Source organism: Salmo salar, chromosome 11 (assembly GCF_965601325.2).
Source record: "Salmo salar chromosome 11, fSalSal1, whole genome shotgun sequence".
In the NCBI taxonomy this organism is placed as follows: Eukaryota; Metazoa; Chordata; class Actinopteri; order Salmoniformes; family Salmonidae; genus Salmo; species Salmo salar.
This window is the reverse complement of record NC_138301.1, coordinates 109,129,114-109,148,407: the sequence shown is the minus strand read 5'-3', so window position 1 is coordinate 109,148,407 and position 19,294 is coordinate 109,129,114. Positions and strand designations below refer to the sequence as shown.

Below are 19,294 nucleotides of genomic sequence, written 5' to 3'. Positions count from 1 at the left end.
ACACACTTTCTCAGTTCTGTCCACACACTTTCTATAGGATTGAGGTCAGGGCTTTATCATGGCCACTCCAATACCTTGACTTTGTTGTCCTTAAGCCATTTTGCCACAACTTTGGAAGTATGCTTGGGGTCATTGTCCATTTGGAAGACCCATTTGCGACCAAGCTTTAACTTCCTGACTGATGTCTTGAGATGTTGCTTCAATATATCCACAGAATTTTCCTGCCTCATGATGCCATCTATTTTGTGAAGTGCACCTGTCCCTCCTGCAACAAAGCACCCCCACAACATGATGCTGCCACCCCCTTGATTCACGGTTGGGATGGTGTTCTTCGGCTTGCAAGCCTCCCCCTTTTTCATCCAAACATAACGATGGTCATTATGCCCAAGCAGTTATATTTTTGTTTCATCAGACCAGAGGTTATTTCTCCAAAAAGTACAATCTTTGTCCCCATGTGCAGTTGCAAACCGTAGTCTGGCTTTTTTATCTCGGTTTTGGAGCAGTGGCTTCTTCCTTGCTGAGCAACCTTTCAGGTTATGTCGATATACGACTCGTCATACTGTGGATATAGATAATTTTGTACCTGTTTCCTCCAGCATCCTTTGCTGTTGTTCTGGGATTGATTTTCAGTTTTCGCACCAAAGTACGTTCATCTATAGGAGACAGAACGCATCTCCTTCCTGAGCGGTATGACGGCTGTTTGTCCGATGGTGTTTATACTTGCGTGCTATTGTTTGTAGAGATGAACATAGTACCTTCAGGCGTCTGGAAATTGCTCCTAAGTATGAATCAGAATTGTGGAGGTCTACCATTTTTTTCTGAGGTCTTGGCTGATTTCTTTTGATTTTCCCATGATGTCAAGCAAAGAGGCACTGAGTTTGAAGGTAGGCCTTGAATACATACCTCCAATTGACTCAAATGATGTCAATTAGCCAATCAGAAGCTTCTAAAGCAATGATATAATTTTCTGGAATTTTCCAAGCTGTTTAAAGGCACAGTCAACTTAGTGTATGTAAACTTCTGACCCACTGGAATTGTGATACAGTGAAGTATAAGTGAAATAATCTGTCTGTAAACAATTGTTGGAAAAATTACTTGTGTCACGCACACAGTAGATGTCCTAACCGATTTGCCAAAACTATAGTTTGTTAACAAGAAATGTGTGTAGTGGTTCAAAAACCAGTATTAATGACTCCAACCTAAATGTATGTAAACTTCCGACTTCAACTGTACATACTACCTCAACCAACCGGTGCACGCACATTGACTCTGTACCGGCATCCCCCTGTATATATTGTTATTTCTTTTTACTTTATTACTTGTTACTTCCATCTCTTATTCTTATCTGCATTTTTTGGAAACTGCACTGTTGGTTAGGAGCTCGTAAGTAAGCATTTCACTGTTGTACTCGGCGCAAGTGACTTAAAATTTGATTTGATAATTATCTGTACAAAACAGTTCATACTTGTGGAATATAAAAATGCTTACTTGATATGTTTTCCAATTTCTTGAAATACTTTGCAAATGCAACTTATTTCTATGTATTTTGTATTAATTATGGATCGCCATTAGCTGCTGCCAAGGCACCAGCTACTCTTCCTGGTGTCCGGACAAAGTAAGGCAGTTATAAATGTATTGTAATGTTTTTAAAATTGTAGAACAGATTTCACAACACACTGTGTGCCCTCAGGCCCCTACTCCACTACCACATAACTACAGCACAAAAACCATGTGTACGTATATGAATAGAGCATATGTTATCATGTGTGTATGTATTTGTCTGTGCTAATGTTTGTGTTGCTTCACAGTCCCCACTGTTCCATGAGGTGTATATATTTTTTTCTTAACTGATTCTACTGCTGGCATCAGTTACCGGATGTGGAATGGAGTTCCATGTAGTCATGGCTCTATGTAGTACTGTGCACCTCCCATAGTCTGTTCTGGATTTGGAGACTGTTAAGAGACCTCTGGTGGCATGTCTTGTGTGGTATGCATGGGTGTCTGAGCTGTGTGCTAACTGCAGCTCTATGTTAAGTGTTGCAGTCATTTCAGTCACTGTGGTAGCTGACGTGTATAGTGTTGAGTCATCCGCATACATGGACACACTGGCTTTACTCAAAGACAGCGGCATGTCGTTAGTAAAGATTGAAAAAAGTAAGGGGCCTAGACAGCTGCCCTGGGGAATTCCTGATTCTACCTGGATTATGTTGGAGAGACTTCCATTTAAGAACACCCTCTGTGTTCTGGTAGACGGGTAACTCTTTATCCACAATATAGCAGGGGGTGTAAAGCCATAACACATGTTTATCCAGCAGCAGACAAAAAGGCAAAAGGCCTCCTGCGGGAACAGGGGCTGGGATTACAAATAAATATATTGGACGAAACACGTATCATGACCAGAGAGACACCACAACACTATATAAAGTGAGACCTAAGACAACAACATAGCATGGCAGCAACACCACATAACAACAACAGGGTAGCAACACAACATGGCAGCAGCACAACATGTTAGCAGCACAAAACATGGTACAAACATTATTGGGCACAGACAACAGCACAAAGGCAAGATGGTAGAAACAACAATACATCACGCAAAGCAGCCACAACTGTCAGATATAGTTTCCCATGAGTATGGTAGTCGCTCTAATCACCTACTATGAAGCTCTGCTGTGCTCAGATATTTGTGTTCAAAATACACTTTTGTGGTAGAGTTTCTGTTACTGACATCCACCCAAATGTGTTATAAGATTGAAATCCTTTTGCAAGCTGCATGAACACACAGGCTTAAAACTAAAGCCATAGACTTTAAGTTGGAAGCATTTGTGGAAAACCCTACATGGGAGATGCTAGCTAAATGTACAAAGGCAAATCTGTGTGTCATTTCAAAGCATTATGACATCAAGGTGGCACCTGGTGATCCAAAAACATTATGACATCAAGGTGGCACCTGGCGATCCAAAAGCAGTAGTCAAAGAGTTGATTGGTACTGCTTTGGTGGAGGAGGAAATCCTTCCGGAGAGGGAGGTTGATGAAAAGGGTCCTACAGGTCGTAGAGTACACCCCATAGACATGCAACTGAGAGAGGTAGAACTAAAGGCAAAATTGAAGCAAAATAAATGAGCTTGAGCACAGGGAAAGACATCAGGAACGTATGCATGCCATTCGCCTACAAGAGATACAGTGCATTCGGAAAGTATTCAGACCCCTTGACTTTTATACATTTTGTTACGTTACAGCCTTATTCTAAAATTGATTCAATTACTTTTTTCCTCATAAATCTACACACAATACCCCATAATGACAAAGCAAAAGCAGGTTTAGAAATGTTTGCTAATTTAAAAAAACTGAAATACCTTATTTACATAAGAATTCAGACCCTGTACTATGTACTTTGTTGAAGCACCTTTGGCAGCGATTACAGCCTTGAGTCTTGTGTATGACGTTAGATTATTATAATTTAAAAAAATCAATTTTAGAATAAGGCTGTAATGTAGCAAAATGTGGAAACAGTCAAGGGGTCTGAATACTTTCCGAATGCACTGTAGATCTGGAAACACTCCAAATCACGGTCAGGCCATCCTGCACCCTTAACAGAGTTTGATCTTGGTCTGAACAGCAAGCTTGTACTGCCTTTCAATGAAAAATAGGTGGATGTATATTTTACTCTGTTTGAGCAAATTGCCACATCCCTAAAATGTCTGCGAGATATTTGGTCACTGCTCCTCCGAAGTGTTCTTTTGAGAAAGGTTCAGAAAGTGTGCGGCGCTTTATCTCTTGACCAGAGTTCCGATTATGACACTGTTAAAGCTGCTATCCTTTGGGCTATCCTTCGGGCTTACGAGTTGGTCCCAGAGGCATTCAGACAACAGTTCTGTAAATTACAAAAGACAATCACAACGCATGTTGAATTTAAAGGGAACAAGCACGGCTTTTTGATCGGTGCTGTGGTTCTCAAGAGGTCATGGACCTTGAGGATTTAAAGACACTCATAATTCTCAAGCAGTTAAATTCCCTTCACAAAAGGGTTGCAACCTACATTTATGAGCACAAGGATCTCACTTTTGAGAAAGCTGCAGTTCTTGCAGATTAGTTAGTGTTCAAACTACCTTCACATACAAAACATCCAGTAGTTATCCCTACGCAAAAAGAAATCCAGAGAAGTCACCTCCTACTGCAAGGTTTCAGTCCATTTCTACAGTGCCCAAAGATAAAGATCGTCAGAAAACTGGGTTTTCGTATCCGCCAGTTAGTCATTACTACCATGAGAAAGGACACATTGTCTCTGTGTCCTAAGTTGAAGCCAAAGAATGAGAGAGAAAAAGCAGTTTCTTCTTGTGGGAGCACTCCAGCCCATTAAGTCTCTGGTTGGGAGCAGTGTATCTCCTAAACAAGATTTTAGATCAGATGAACCCTTTGTTTCAAACGGGTTTGTGTCTCTGCAGAGTGGCGATGCTGTTAAGCAGCCAGTGAGAATCCTTCATTTTGGAGGGTGTTTTGCCTTTGTCTGACACTTCAGCAACTGGCTAGTGTGTTAGTACAAGCATGGAGATAAGTTGCATGGAAGTTCCTTTGTAAAATATGGAACTCAAGTCTGATCTTTTTTCTGGTTCCGTTGACGCCTAGCCTACCGATGAAGGGGAAACATTAATTTTGGGAAACAATTTGGCTGGCGGGAAGGTCGTGCAAAATCCTGTAGTTTTGTAAAGAACCCAGAGAAGAGGAATTAGGTTATCAGAAAAGTACCCTAGAGTGTTCCCAACGCGTGCTGTTACACGTGCCTTGCCTAAGAAAGTCGCCGGGATCAAGTCTAGTGTTGAGGAGGATGTCAGCAATCTCACCATGGTCGATCTGTCTTATGTTTATGGGCGATCCTGATTTTGCTAAACCTGGGTTGACCTCTCCTTTCAAAACTGAAAGATGTGCGAGTTTGTAGTACCGCTGAAGGAAGAGAGGGTCCCTAAAGTTGAAACTTTGATGTCTAGGATGCAGCTGATTGCGGAACAGTGTAAAGATGTTTCCCTCTCCCCTGTTGTTGCTGAGATGCGTCCAGAGGAGGTGTTTGATAAAGTTTGTGTGGGTTAGTTTGACAGAGACGGCATTCTCGCGCCACTTCTGGGCAAGACGATTGGCCCAGTGTATCTCAAATTGTCGTTCCAGTTACGCTCCAACTAGAGATACTGAGGTTGGCTCACGATAGTAGTATGGCAGGCCATCTTAGTAGTATGGCAGGCCAACCCCACCTGTTTTGTTTGGTTGTTGTCAGTGACTCTTTGTTAATTCCGCCATCTGTTAGAGCGCCATTCTTGCTGGGGAACTGAAATGGTGTATTCATTGCTTTTCCAATTTAGTAGACACTGTTATCCAGAGCAACTTACAGAAGTTTGCATACATTTGTAATGCTTTTTTGTACTGGTCCCCTGTGGGAATTGAACCCACAACCCTAGCATTGCAAGCACCATGCTCTACCAACTGGGCTACATCATCACAGACCTCTTGATGTACTCAGTTACTGTGTTGTGCATTGTTTTTCTTCATGGTGACGGTACAAAACTAGATGACCAGCCTATGTACAATACAGCAATGTACATTTACAGTGGCTTGCGAAAGCATTCATCCACCTTGGCATTTTTCCTATTTAGTTTCCTTACAACCTGGAATTTAAATTTATTTTTTTGGGGGAGGTTTGTATCATTTGAATACACAACATGCCTACCACTTTGAAGGTGCAAAATATTTTTTCTTGTGAAACAAACAAGAAATAAGACAAGAAAACAACTTGATCGTGCAAAACTATTCACCCCCCCCAAAGGCAATACTTTGTAGATCCACCTTTTGCAGCAATTACAGCTGCAAGTCTCTTGGGGTATGTCTTTATAAGATTGGCACATCTAGCCACTGGGATTTTTGCCCATTTCTTCAAGGCAAAACTGCTCTAGATCCTTCAAGTTGGATGGGTTCCGCTGGTGTACAGCAATCATTAAGTCATACCACATATTCTCAATTGGATTGAGGTCTGGGCTTTGACTAGGCCATTCCAAGACATTTAAATGTTTCCCCTTAAACCACTCAAGTGTTGCTTTAGCAGTATGCTTAGGGTCATTGTCCTGCTGGAAGGTGAACCTCCGTCCCAGTCTCACATCTCTGGAAGACTGAAACAGGTTTCCCTCAAGGATTTCCCTGTATTTAGCACCATCCATCATTCCTTCAATTCTGACCAGTTTCCCAGTCCCTGCCGAGGAAAAACATCCCCATAGCATGATGCTGCCACCACCATGCTTCACTGTGGGGATGGTGTTCTCGGAGTGATGAGCGGTGTTGGGTTTGCACCAGACATAGCATTTTCCTTGATGTCCAAATGGCTACATTTTAGTCTCATCTAACCAGAGTACCTCCTTCCATATGTTTGGGGAGTCTCCCACATGCCTTTTGGTGAACACCATACTTTTTTTCTGGACACTCTTCCGTAAAGCCCAGCTCTGTGGAGTGTACGGCTTAAAGTAGTCCTATGGACAGATACTCCAATCTCTGCTGTGGAGGTTTTCAGCTCCTTCAGGGTCATCTTTGGTCTCTTTGTTGCCTCTGATTAATGCCCTCCTTGCTTGGTCCGTGAGTTTTGGTGTGCGGCCCTCTCTTTGCAGATTTGTTGTAGTACCATATTCTTTCCATTTTTTAATAATGGATTTAATGGTGCTCCGTGGGATGTTCAAAGTTTCAGATCTTTTTTTATAACCCAACCCTGATCTGTACTTCTCCACAACTTTGTCCCTGACCTGTTTTGAGAGCTCCTTGGTCTTCATGGTGCCACTTGCTTGGTGGTGCCACTTGCTTAGTGGTGTTGCAGACTCCGGGGCCTTTAAGAACAGGTGTATATATACTGAGATCATGTGACACTTAGATTGCACACAGGTGGACTTTATTTAACTAATTATGTGACTTCTGAAGGTAATTGGTTGCACCAGATCTTATTTAGGGGCATCATATCAAAGGGGGTGAATACATATGCACGCACCACTTTTCCGTTTATTATTTTTTAGAATTTTTTTGAACAAGTTATTTTTTCATTTCACTTCACCCCCTTTGCTATTTTGTGTATGTCCATTACATGAAATCCAAATAAAATCCATTTAAATTACAGATTGTAATGCAACAAAATAGGAAAAATGCCAAGGGGGTGAATACTTTTTCAAGGCACTAAGTGGTTTGTAAGGATGGTCAATTAATACTGCACATAAAGTGGTTGTTTTCCATGTTATTTGATCAAGAAAAATATTTGATGTTGGCTTGTCTTTGCCCATAACATATTTGAGGACAGGGTTTTGTTCTTTCTGGAATCCATTAGAATGACAATCGCAGAGAAAAGGGACAGGGTAACTCTTACAATTCCAGCTATTGAATCCTGACAGATACTGTTCTTATCCCTTTAGAACCCAATATAATTGTAGAATGCTGCTGCATATAACTGAGAATTTTCAAATATAAAGCTAATTTTCTCAAACATTTCAAACCCAAAATAACTTGCAATAGTAATTTGTTCTTGAGCTAACTTAGTTTTAAAGAGCACAATCTCTTCTTTAATATGACACCACATCCATGTCAACAGGAATAACCCTCATTGTGTCTTCCGTTGTGTGAAGACACTGAGAAAAACTATTGAAACTCAACAAAAAGTATTTAAATTGTAGTAAATTTCACTAAATGACTCATTTAAAATGTTCAAAGTATAATATATTATTATTTACATATAAATACAATTATCCAAAATGTGACCAGAGGACAATATTCAGAAAGTATTTCAAGTCCCACACAAGGTAAGCTATTTGACGGACAACGATTCTTACTTCTGTAAAAAATGCAAACAACTATTCAGACTATTTAAAAATGTAGGTTACCTCAATAAGATTTAGTAAAGATCAGGCCTGACACAAAATGTAGAAATAGTAGCCTACTTTGACAATTCAGGGAATGCAACAAGTATTAGATAGAGACTGATCGAGAATATACAAAACACAACAGTTCAGAGATAAAAGATTTGTAAGACAAATTCCTATTTCACACTGTCACTTTGTTTGCATTTAGCCTACAACATGTCATGGAACTTCTGGAAGCACGGCCCCATCTTGAAAAGTGGCACAGAACATGTTGAGCACCCAAAGGAGGCTTCTACACATCTCCCACCCTTTCCCTGCGTCCACTCCGGATGCACACCACACACCCTCTCTTGCACCCTTCAAACTTCACCTGCTTTCAAATGTGTTAAAACTTGGTCCACACCCTCTGTTGCCACACTCTTGGGAAGGGGCATCTGCAGGGTCCCCCACACAATGTACACATTTATGATGACAATGTTGAGCATCCCCCAAAAGGCATACTTCCACCATTTTCTGCCTGTGCGTCCCAACATTGTAATAGCTCCTCAGTTGGTCAAGATGGTCAACCCCGCCCCTTTACTTGGTGTAATCCATTACAAGCTCTGGAAAAGGTATAAGTTCCTACCATTTTAAGAAACAACCCCAAAACCCCTGCCATTGTCACATTAGGCCCAGGCTGTGTGGTACAAGGGTGAATGATGGGACTTAGGACAGACACAAGCCATGTAAACATAGGCTCCCCTGTCGGGTGTGCTCTCCCTCTTCCCTCCCTCTTTCTCCTCTCCCTCTGCTTCCTCCTCTTGCTTTGCTTCATCCTCTCTCTCTCTATTCTCCCTCCTCTTTCTCTCTACCTCCAGTCTCCTTTCACTCCACTCCTCCCTCCCCACTCCACATCTCTATCCCTCCAATCATCTCTAACTCCTTTTCCTCCCTGCCTTTTGCTGCTGAGCCCTGATTCTCCACATCACTTCCTTTTCTTTCACTGACCTAGAGTAACAGAGGAGAGGAGCAACACATAGGATACAATTGTAGTCAGGAACATTCTCTCTCTCCCTCTCACTGTGTCTCTCCCTCTCATTGTCTCTCTCTCCCTCTCACAATCTCTCTTTCTTTCTTTTTCTCAACCATAATCCATTCCTAATGAGTGGTTTCCATAATAGATTGTGTGATAGTTACACGCCTCCCAATTACTTCTTCTTGGGTATGACGCTACAAGCTTGGCACAGCAATATTTGGGGAGTTTCTCACATTCCTCTCTGCAGATCCTCTCAAGCTCTGTCAGGTTGGATGGGGAGTGTCGCTGCACAGCTATTTTCAGGTCTCTCCAGAGATGTTAGATTTGGTTAAACATCTTCGGGATCGTTGTCCCTTCCACGGGATGGTTGAGCTAACGAAGGCTAATGCGATTAGCATGCGGTTGTAAGTAACAAGAACATTTCCCAGGACATAGACATATCTGATATGGGCAGAAAGCTTAAATTCTTGTTAATCTCACTGCACTGTCCAATTTACAGTAGCTATTTTTGTGAAATAATACCATGCTATTGTTTGAGGAGAGTGCACAATTTTAAACATGAAGAGTTATTAATTAACAAATTAGGTACATTTGGGCAGTCTTGATACATTTTGAACAGAAATGCAATGGTTAATTGGAACAGTCTAAAACTTTGCACATGCACTACTTTGCATATCAAAACTGCACCTAGGCTGGAATAATACAATATGGCATTGCTCTTGCATTTCAAAGATGTTACAAAAAAATACAAAAGAACAGTTGTTTTGTTTTCTTTGTATTATCTTTTACCAGATCTATTGTGTTATATTCTCCTACATTCCTTTCACATTTCCACAAACTTCAAAGTGTTTCCTTTCAAATGGTACCAAGAAAATGCATATCCTCGCTACAGGCATTTCAATTTGGGTATGTCATTTTAGGTGAAAATTGAAAAAAAAGGGGCGGATCCTTAAGCGGTCCGGGCTCTGGCTGGGCCACTCAAGGACATTCAGAGACTTGTCCCGATGCCACTCCTGCATTGTGTTGGCTGTGTGCTTAGGTTCATTGTCCTGTTCGAAGATCAAGGATCTCTCTGTACTTTGCTCTAATCATCTTTCTCTCGATTCTGACTAGTCTCCCAGTCCCTGCCCCTGAGAAACATCCCCACAGCATGATGCTGCCACCGCCATGCTTCACCATAGGGATGGTGCCAGGTTTCCTCCAGACATGACGCTTGGCATTCAGGCCAAAGAGTTCAATCTTGGTTTCATCAGACCAGAGAATCTTGTTACTCATGGTCTGAGAGTCCTTTAGGTGCCTTTCGTCAACTCCAAGCGGGCTGTCATGTGCCTTTACTGAGGAGTGGCTTTCGTCTGGCCATTGGTGGAGTGCTGCAGACATGATTGTCCTTCTGGAAGGTTCTCCCATCTCCACAGAGGAACTCTAGAGCTCTATCAGAGTGACCACTGGGTTCTTGGTCACCTCCCTGACCAAGGCCCTTCTCCCCTGAATGCTCAGTTTGGTCAGGTGGCCAGCTCTAGGAAGAGTCTTGGTGGTTCCACACTTCTTCCATTTAAGAATGATGGAGGCTACTGTGTTCTTGGGGACCTTCAATGCTTCCCTTCAATGTACCCTTGCCCAGATCTGTGACTCTACACAATCATGTCTTCGGAGCTCTACGGACAATTCCTTCGACCTCATGGCTTGGTTTTTGCTCTGACATGTACTGTCAACTGTGGGACCTTATATAGACAGGTGTGCCTTTCCAATCATTTGAATTTACCACAGGTGGACTCCAATCAAGTTGTAGAAACATCTCAATGATGATCAATGGAAACAAGATGCACCTGTGCTCAATTTCAAGTCTCATAGCAAAGGGTCTGAATACTTTAAAATACTTTGTTAATTATTTTCAATATATTTGCAAAAATGTCTAATCCTGTTTTCACTTTGTCATTATGGGGTATTGTGTGTAGATCGATGAGGAAAGAAATGTATTTAATACATTTTAGAATAAGTCTAACATAAAATGTGGAAAAAGACATGGGGTCTGAATACTTTCCAATTGCACTGTATATTAGTTCGCTAATACTAGTAAAAAGCCCAGTGCACTATTTATTAAATTCTTTATTAATATGTTTGATTCAGATTTTTCAGGGGGTATAGCACCCCTTCTTCCAGTGGCTATGGCCATGTGACCACTTTGAGCACTTGAAAAGACACAGCATAATTATGTTCATGTGATTGGAATATTTGTTTGAGGTTGTTGTTGTAAAGAAAATGAATAAATACACATGCATGTTTACATTCAGGTGATATACAGTACCAGTCAAAAGTTTGGATGTACCTACTCATTCAAGGGTTTTTCTTAATTTTTACTATTTTCTACATTGTACAATAATAGTGAAGACATCAAAACTATGAAATAACACATGGAATCAAATAGTAACCAAAAAAGGTTTAAACAAATAAAAATATATTTTATATTTGAGATTCTTCAAAGTAGCCACCCTTTGCCTTAACAGCTTTGTACACTCTTGGCATTCTCTCAAACCAGCTTCATGAGGTAGTCACATGGAATACTTTTTCAACAGTCTTGAAGGAGTTCCCACATATGCTGAGCACCTCTTGGCTGCTTTGCCTTCACTCTGTGTTCCAACTCATCCCAAACCATCTCAATTGGCTTGAGGTCAAGTGATTGTGGAGGCCAGGTCATCTGATGCAGCACTCCATCACTTTCCTTCTTGGTAAAATAGTCCTTAAACAGCCTAGAGTTGTGTTGGGTCATTGTTCTGTTGAAAAACAAATGATAGTCCGACTAAGCGCAAACCAGATGGGATGGTGTATCGCTGCAGAATGCTGTTGTAACCAAAAAAGCATATATTCAACTGTTCTCAAATGAGAGCTGGGCAAACAGAGAGAGACTGCTATGTCTGTGTGTACATACTCTATTTATTTGGGGTTGTACTTACTAGGACTGTGATATGTGGTTGTCCCACCTAGCTATCTTAAGATGAATGCACTAATTGTAAGTCAGTCTTGATAAGAGCGTCTGCTAAATTACTAAATTGTAAAATGTTGTACATGTAGGTGCCCATATTTTATGTATGGGATTTTACTCTGTGTTTCCACAGGTTTTATTTGGGTTTAATATGTGTTGATGTATAAGATATGTGTGTGTATATTGACCTAGAGTCATGCCCGTCAATGGTGGGGGGTTGGGGTAGTGAATATTGTTTATACGCATGCATGCGAGTGTATCAGTCTCCTGCAGCTGCTGGCTCGTGGAGTGTGTGTTTGTGTGCTCTTCTCCCTCGGCTTTCCTCTCCTCTCTTCTCTCTTCACCTTCAGAGGGAAGGACACACATTCCAGTGCTACTTCCCGACTCTGGCCCTGGGCGACTGGCCCTGGGTGACGTTCGGCCGGAGCTAATAAGTTATGGGGCCCCCAGCCTCCACACAGCGCCATGCCGTACACCCCCCTCCTTCCCCCCCACCATCCCCCCCTCCTCCTAACCCTGACCCCCCCCCCCCCCCCCTTCCCTGCGGCCTGGCTCATTGCACAGACGAGCCGCTCCGGAATTCTACCCTGTGCCCCACTTCTGCCCCTTCCCTCCCTGACAGAAAGGAGGAGGTATTTAAAGAGATAGGCCTGCTTATATTTTGGTGCTGATGGGTGACAATGCAGCACCCCTTCTCCTCCTACTCTTTGTATTGGCTGGGCTGGGGTGTGAAGAGTGGCAGCGACCTGTCTCAGTGGTCTGTCTGAAGACACAGTGAGACAGACACAGTCACCGTTGTGTTGACCAGTGGCTTGAGAGCAGAAGGAAAGTCATGCAACTGTGATCAGGTGTTGCCAAGGTTTTCTACAAATGGCTGCACAGTCAGTTAACCCGCGGAGCGGACTGCTTTTTTCCGCTCCGTTTGCGTTGACAGAGCTGAGAGTTCATCAGCTTGATGTTTGGCTTTGGATTTCAGGCAGAATATTCGGCCTGGGTTTGGGCAGTTTTTGGTTTGTTAAGACAGGTTGGTCTGGTGTCTAATTTCTACCTCCAGAGAGGTATCAGTTTAACCTTCCTCACATGGATATATACGCAGAGGGATATAAATATAAATGAAAAAAAAAAAAAGTCAACACATTGAACACTGGCACTCTCAAACACATGCAAGCGCGCGTACACACACACACACACACACACACACACACACACACACACACACACACACACACACACACACACACACGCATATACTGTACATGTACTCCTTGCATTAAGCATTCCACGCAGAACCAATACCAAAATCCCAAGCGCGAAAAAGCCTCTGACCATGAATATCTGTGTTACTCTGTGCCTGTGTGTGTGTGTATGCGAGCGTGTTTGTGTGTCCGCCTCAATTGCTGGAGCCTATCCAGGGTTTCCGTGGCGACCACACAACACAGCGAGACAATCAGAAGCAGGCCCACGCAGCGCGGCGAGAGGACATTAACACAGGAACCGCGGGTCAGGGAGCTGAGGGAGAGACGGAGAGGAAGGGAGGGCGGCAGAGGAAGGCTGAGGGAGGGGGGGAGCGAGAGAGGGCAAGAGAAGGAAAGGAGAAAAAACAACAAACGAAAAGGAAAACCTTTTAAAGCTAGTTTAGGCCTCTCTCTTTCATGCCTCACCGCTATCAAGTGTTCACTTCAAATCTTCTTTGGCCATAGAACTGACTGCCTGTCCTGGGCTGCATACAGAACTTCTAGGTGTGTCTCTGACTTTTATGGGGTGGGGTTAGTCAGAGATGGGCGCATGCGTGACTGAGTCTGTCTGTGTGTGTGTGTGTGTGTGTGTGTGTGTGTGTGTGTGTGGTTATGCGTGTGTTAGAGAAAATGTGGTGTGAGCGACCATGTGTCTGACCAATCTATATGTGTTGTAAAATGAACTTGTGTGTGTGTATATGCGTGAGTGTGTGTGTGCTCACATCTGTGTTCCCCGGGGACGGCGCTAAAAATACTCTGCTCCTCAAGCCTTGTGGTGTCTGTCTGCTCTCCATCGTTGTCCCTGTAGCCCTCCTCTCCTCTGCTCCTCCGCTCCCATCCCGCCATCCCTCAATTACACCCCCTCACAAACACTGTGGCCTCTCTCTCTCACAAACACACACACTACACCCAGCTGCGTCCCTGCTCCACTTCCTCTGAGGATGGCCTCCAGTCTGGCAGACCACAGCCCAGGAAGAACGAGTTGGAGAGAAAGGGAGAGCAGGAAAAGAGGGAGAAGGGGTAGAGAGAACAGGAGAACGGGAAAGCACAGAAATAGGTGGAGATGGAATCAGAGAATATCCCATGAATAATAGGTGAGGAGATGGAATCAGAGAATATCCCATGAATAATAGGTGAGGAGATGGAATCAGGGAGAATATTCTGTGAATAACAGGTGAGGAGATGGAATCAGGGAGAATATTCCGTGAATAATAGGTGAGCAGATGGAATCAGGGACAATATTCTGTGAATAATAGGTGAGGAGACGGAATCAGGGACAATATTCCATGAATAATTGGTGAGGAGATGGAATCGGGGACAATATTCCATGAATAATTGGTGAGGAGATGGAATCGGGGACAATATTCCATTAATAATTGGTGAGGAGATGGAATCGGGGACAATATTCCATTAATAATTGGTGAGGAGATGGAATCAGGGACAATATTCCATGAATAAATAGTGAGGAGATGGAATCAGGAACAATATTCCATGAATAACCAGACCTCTATCATTAGCTTTCCCAGTTACAGGGAGGCTTTGCAACTGACCAACACATAGTAACCAACACACCAAGACGTAGTAACCAACACACCAAGACGTAGTAACCAACACACCAAGATGTAGTAACCAACACACCAAGACGTAGTAACCAACACACCAAGACGTAGTAACCAACACACCAAGACTTAGTAACCAACACACCAAGACGTAGTAACCAACACACCAAGACGTAGTAACCAACACACCAAGACGTAGTAACCAACACACCAAGACGTAGTAACCAACACACCAAGACGTAGTAACCAACACACCAAGACGTAGTAACCAACACACCAAGACGTAGTAACCAACACACCAAGACGTAGTAACCAACACACCAAGACGTAGTAACCAAGACGTAGTAACCAACACACCAAGACGTAGTAACCAACACACCAAGACGTAGTAACCAACACACCAAGACGTAGTAACCAACACACCAAGACGTAGTAACTAACACACCAAGACGTAGTAACCAACACACCAAAATGTAGTAAACAACACACCAAGACGTAGTAACAGGACATAGTAACCAACACACCAAGACGTAGTAACCAACACACCAAGACGTAGTAACCAACACACCAAGACGTAGTAACCAACACACCAAGACGTAGTAACCAACACACCAAGACGTAGTAACCAACACACCAAGACGTAGTAACCAACACACCAAGACGTAGTAACCAACACACCAAGACGTAGTAACCAACACACCAAAACGTAGTAACCAACACACCAAGACGTAGTAACCAACACACCAAGACGTAGTAACCAACACACCAAAATGTAGTAAACAACACACCAAGACGTAGTAACCAACACACCAAGACGTAGTAACCAACACACCAAGACGTAGTAACCAACACACCAAGACGTAGTAACCAACACACCAAGACGTAGTAACCAACACACCAAGACTTAGTAACCAAGACGTAGTAACCAACACACCAAGACGTAGTAACCAACACACCAAGACTTAGTAACCAAGACGTAGTAACCAACACACCAAGACGTAGTAACCAAGACGTAGTAACCAACACACCAAGACGTAGTAACCAAGACGTAGTAACCAACACACCAAGACGTAGTAACCATAGTCCGCTTCAGCTCTATTAGTTGATGCAAGACACCTCTAACCGTTCATCTCTCTCTCTCTTTTTCTCTCTCTTTCTCTTTCTTTCTCTGTCTCCCCCGTCTGTCTGTCTGTCTCTTTCTTTCTCACTTTCTTTCTCTCTTTCTTTCTGTCAATCCCTCTTTCTTTCTTTTTATATTTTTTCTTCCTCTCTCTTTCTGTCTCTGTCTCCCTCTCCCAGATATCCGTGTGATGGCAGCCTCTCGCAGGACCATGTCTGAGGATGTGGTGCCTGATGGGGGAGGGGACACCTGTACAGGGCGTGGCCGGGTAGCTCAGCTCATGAAGACCTTCAGTGTGACATGCCCCACTCCCTCCACACAGACCCCTCTCCCCCACGGCAACAAGCCCTCCATCCCCACCAAACCCAGCCACCTGCGTCTCGTTGCCAGCCCCTCACTCAGGTAATCCACAGGACAGGACCAGACCACCAGGCCCACCCCCTGTCCCCCATTCCATCCCCACCCAGGCCCCACTGGACGCTGCTGGACATCCAGCCTGGGGCCTCAGCCACTGGGGACAGGCATGCAGGCCACATGAGTCTCTCAGGAACACAACCAAACCTTTGACTCAATTGCTATTACTCCAAAAGCAATGCAATGGTATAGAGATTTTAAAATGTTTACTTTTGTTTACTTTTAAAAAATGTTTACCATGTTTTATTTTAAATTGTACAGTACTGTAAATTCTCTCTGTGGGAAAGAAGAACCAATAGCGTTGATTGTAAACAGCATCTTCCTTTGTATCCTGCTTTTGCCCTTTTATATTCACAAAGGTATTGGCTGGTTCCACCAATTAGATGCCTTTTTGAGTAGTGTAACTATATTTTAGAATTTTATTTCACCTCATTTTAACATTCGGACAATGTTCATCTTAATAAAAAATTTGTTTTCCCATCTCAAGAGGTAAAAGAATATGACTATAGTAAGGCCTATTAAGTGCTAAATAAAGTAACAGGATTGACAACTTCACCTTAAATCAGCCATAACTCCCCTTGTGACAGAGGGAATGGAAGCTTTTTGTGTGCAACAGGGAGGGACAATTGAATGCAAGCTTCACAATTATATTTTTTTGTTAACATCCAATGCAGCTGTTTTTATCTCAATATCAAATCATTTCTGGGTAACAGTGAAGTACCTTAATGTAACAGTTTTCAATTAAAATGGTCAACAAGAAAACAAAAATAGCTTCTTAGCAAAGAACAATTTCTTAAGCAAGAATTTTGCTAGGACTGTCTGAGAGTGGTCTGAGTAGGCTGGGGAAAATGTAAAACTAGCTGTTATTGGCAGAGAGGTTTGGAACTCTCTTTCTTATTGGTCTATTTACTCATTTATGGCCTGGTGATGTCACCAGGCAGGCCAGAACGCCATTCCACCAAAACAGGCAGAAATTTCATTTTTTTTCTTTCTTCTTCAAACAGTTCTTACTCTAAAACGGCATTATCATCTTTTTCACAGTATTATTTCAACCTCAAAGTGTGTAAACGTTATAAAATCACATTTTTGACTGCACCGGGCCTCTAAAACATTTCTAGCCTGTCTGTCTATAGGTAACAGGGTTGACGTGTTCTGCTCAGTTCTCCACCACAAAACACCAGAAAATGGACAATGACTATTAGATGTTCAATGTTTCTTTAAAAATAACATATTTTAAAATGATTAGTTTTAGTGTATTAAAACGAGAGTTCAGTTCATGTAACAGACTTGACCTTAAAATGGACAGGTTTTTTTTACCTTTAAAAGGAATAACTAATCACATGAAATAAATAATAATCTTTAGAAATGACTTTATCAAAGCAACAAAATAACTAGGGCTTTACAATGATGGTGTAAATGTGGATACATCTTGGGGTTAAGTGGGTTAAAGTCTAGAAGTTACAATCAATCAATCAAAGCAAGCAATGTAGGTGTAGAAGCACAGTGGCTAGAGGGTGCACAGAGAGACATGTCAAAATGCAGAATTTTGGCAATTTAGCAAGTTTTTATTCATATTGGATTCTTGAATTTTCCATGTGGTCTATATTAAAAGGCACTTCATTTAATATAACCGGCTTTTAAAGTTAATTATTTGTGCACAATTCCTTCTTAAAATATCCCTAATTTCATGGAACAACCGTATCATTGACCATATCAGACCATGTATTCACCTGTTGATATTGTTTCTGAAATATTATCATGTACAAATCCTACTTCATTGATACACTTATCATACAATACATTCACAAAGCCTGTACAATGCTATCAAGGTCATAACCTGTACTTGTGATCCCCAAAAAGTATGACAAATGTAAACTTGAATGACATAGTACATGCAGTAATATTTATTTCGTCATTAAGAGGTGTTGGCTACTACATAGAGAGAAACTGTGCTAATGTTGACAGGGACAAATAGTTCATACATAATGTCATGACCAAGGAGATGGATGGATTACAGTATGAACAGACCGGTCGAACAGGATCAGTGAGGTGGTTCCTCCTAGATCCCTGGGAACAGCCCCCTCCGCTTGTTTACTGTCACTTCTCCCATGACTTTAACCTTGCCAAAGCAGCACGGTGTGCGACTTACCTACCTGAGATGGGACAATGACAGTGTCAAATGCCACCTCTCTGTGTCCCAGTGGACCAAACACTGGCAAGCCACACGGTCCATGCCAAATATTACTCCTCAGCTCTGGCAAGCCACATGGGCCATGCTAAATAATACTCCTCAGTTCTGGCAAGCCACACAGGCCATGCCAAATAATACTCCTCAGTTCTGGCAAGCCACACGGGCCATGCTAAATAATACTCCTCAGTTCTGGCAGGCAACATGGTCCATGCCAAATAATACTTCTCAGTTCTGGCAAGCCACACGGGCCATGCTAAATAATACTCCTCAGCTCTGGCAAGCCACACGGTCCATGCCAAATAATACTCCTCAGTTCTGGCAAGCCACACGGTCCATGCTAAATAATACTCCTCAGTTCTGGCAAGCCACACGGTCCATGCTAAATAATACTCCTCAGTTCTGGCAAGCCACACGGTCCATGCTAAATAATACTCCTCAGTTCTGTCTTACCTTTGTTATTATTCTCTCAGTTTTCTGATTGGTTGCACTCTTTGTTGTTTTTTACTGTGTTTATGGGGATGATCTGTGTTGTCTTGTGTGATGAGTGTTGTCCTACATGGAATGTGTGCTGCACTTTGTGTGTGATCTCAGGCCTGTGTGGCGCAATCACAGCGGAACAATAAAATCATTTGACTCATCCAGGCGCTAGTGATGTGAGTTTTCTCAGAGAAAAAGTGGTGTGTGTGTGTGTGTGTGTACTATATAATCCTCTCTCTTCATCCACTTTATAACCACCATTTTTTTGTGGCACAGAAATATCCACCCAGCAAACTTTTGTTCCTTTTAGATTCCAAAGGTGAAATTCAGAGCCAGAAAAGAGGAGAAACTCCCTATAGGCTTTCCCTCACAGCTCCCTATTTTGGTAGTTAATATAAAACATCACTTGCCTCATTTAACCTCTCTTGGCTG

At 42.5% G+C, this 19,294-nt stretch overlaps 2 protein-coding genes across 6 annotated transcripts in view; both read left to right on the top strand.

Moving 5' to 3' along the window:
* LOC106563646 (uncharacterized) overlaps window positions 1-19,024 on the top strand; it is a 35,367-nt gene extending 16,343 nt beyond the window's left edge. For all 5 annotated transcript variants that reach the window (XM_014129405.3, XM_014129402.3, XM_014129409.3 and 2 more), the window contains exon 8: window positions 15,960-19,024. In XM_014129405.3, the coding sequence (XP_013984880.3) occupies window positions 15,960-16,186 (227 nt within the window). In that variant the 3' untranslated portion in view covers window positions 16,187-19,024. The remainder of the gene's footprint in view (window positions 1-15,959) is intronic.
* LOC100195970 (fragile X messenger ribonucleoprotein 1) lies at window positions 18,213-19,025 on the top strand. The gene is given in 1 exon segment (NM_001140999.2): window positions 18,213-19,025. A coding segment is annotated over 1 exon segment (561 nt). The 5' UTR covers window positions 18,213-18,302; the 3' UTR covers window positions 18,864-19,025.
* Window positions 19,026-19,294: the final 269 nt, after the last annotated feature.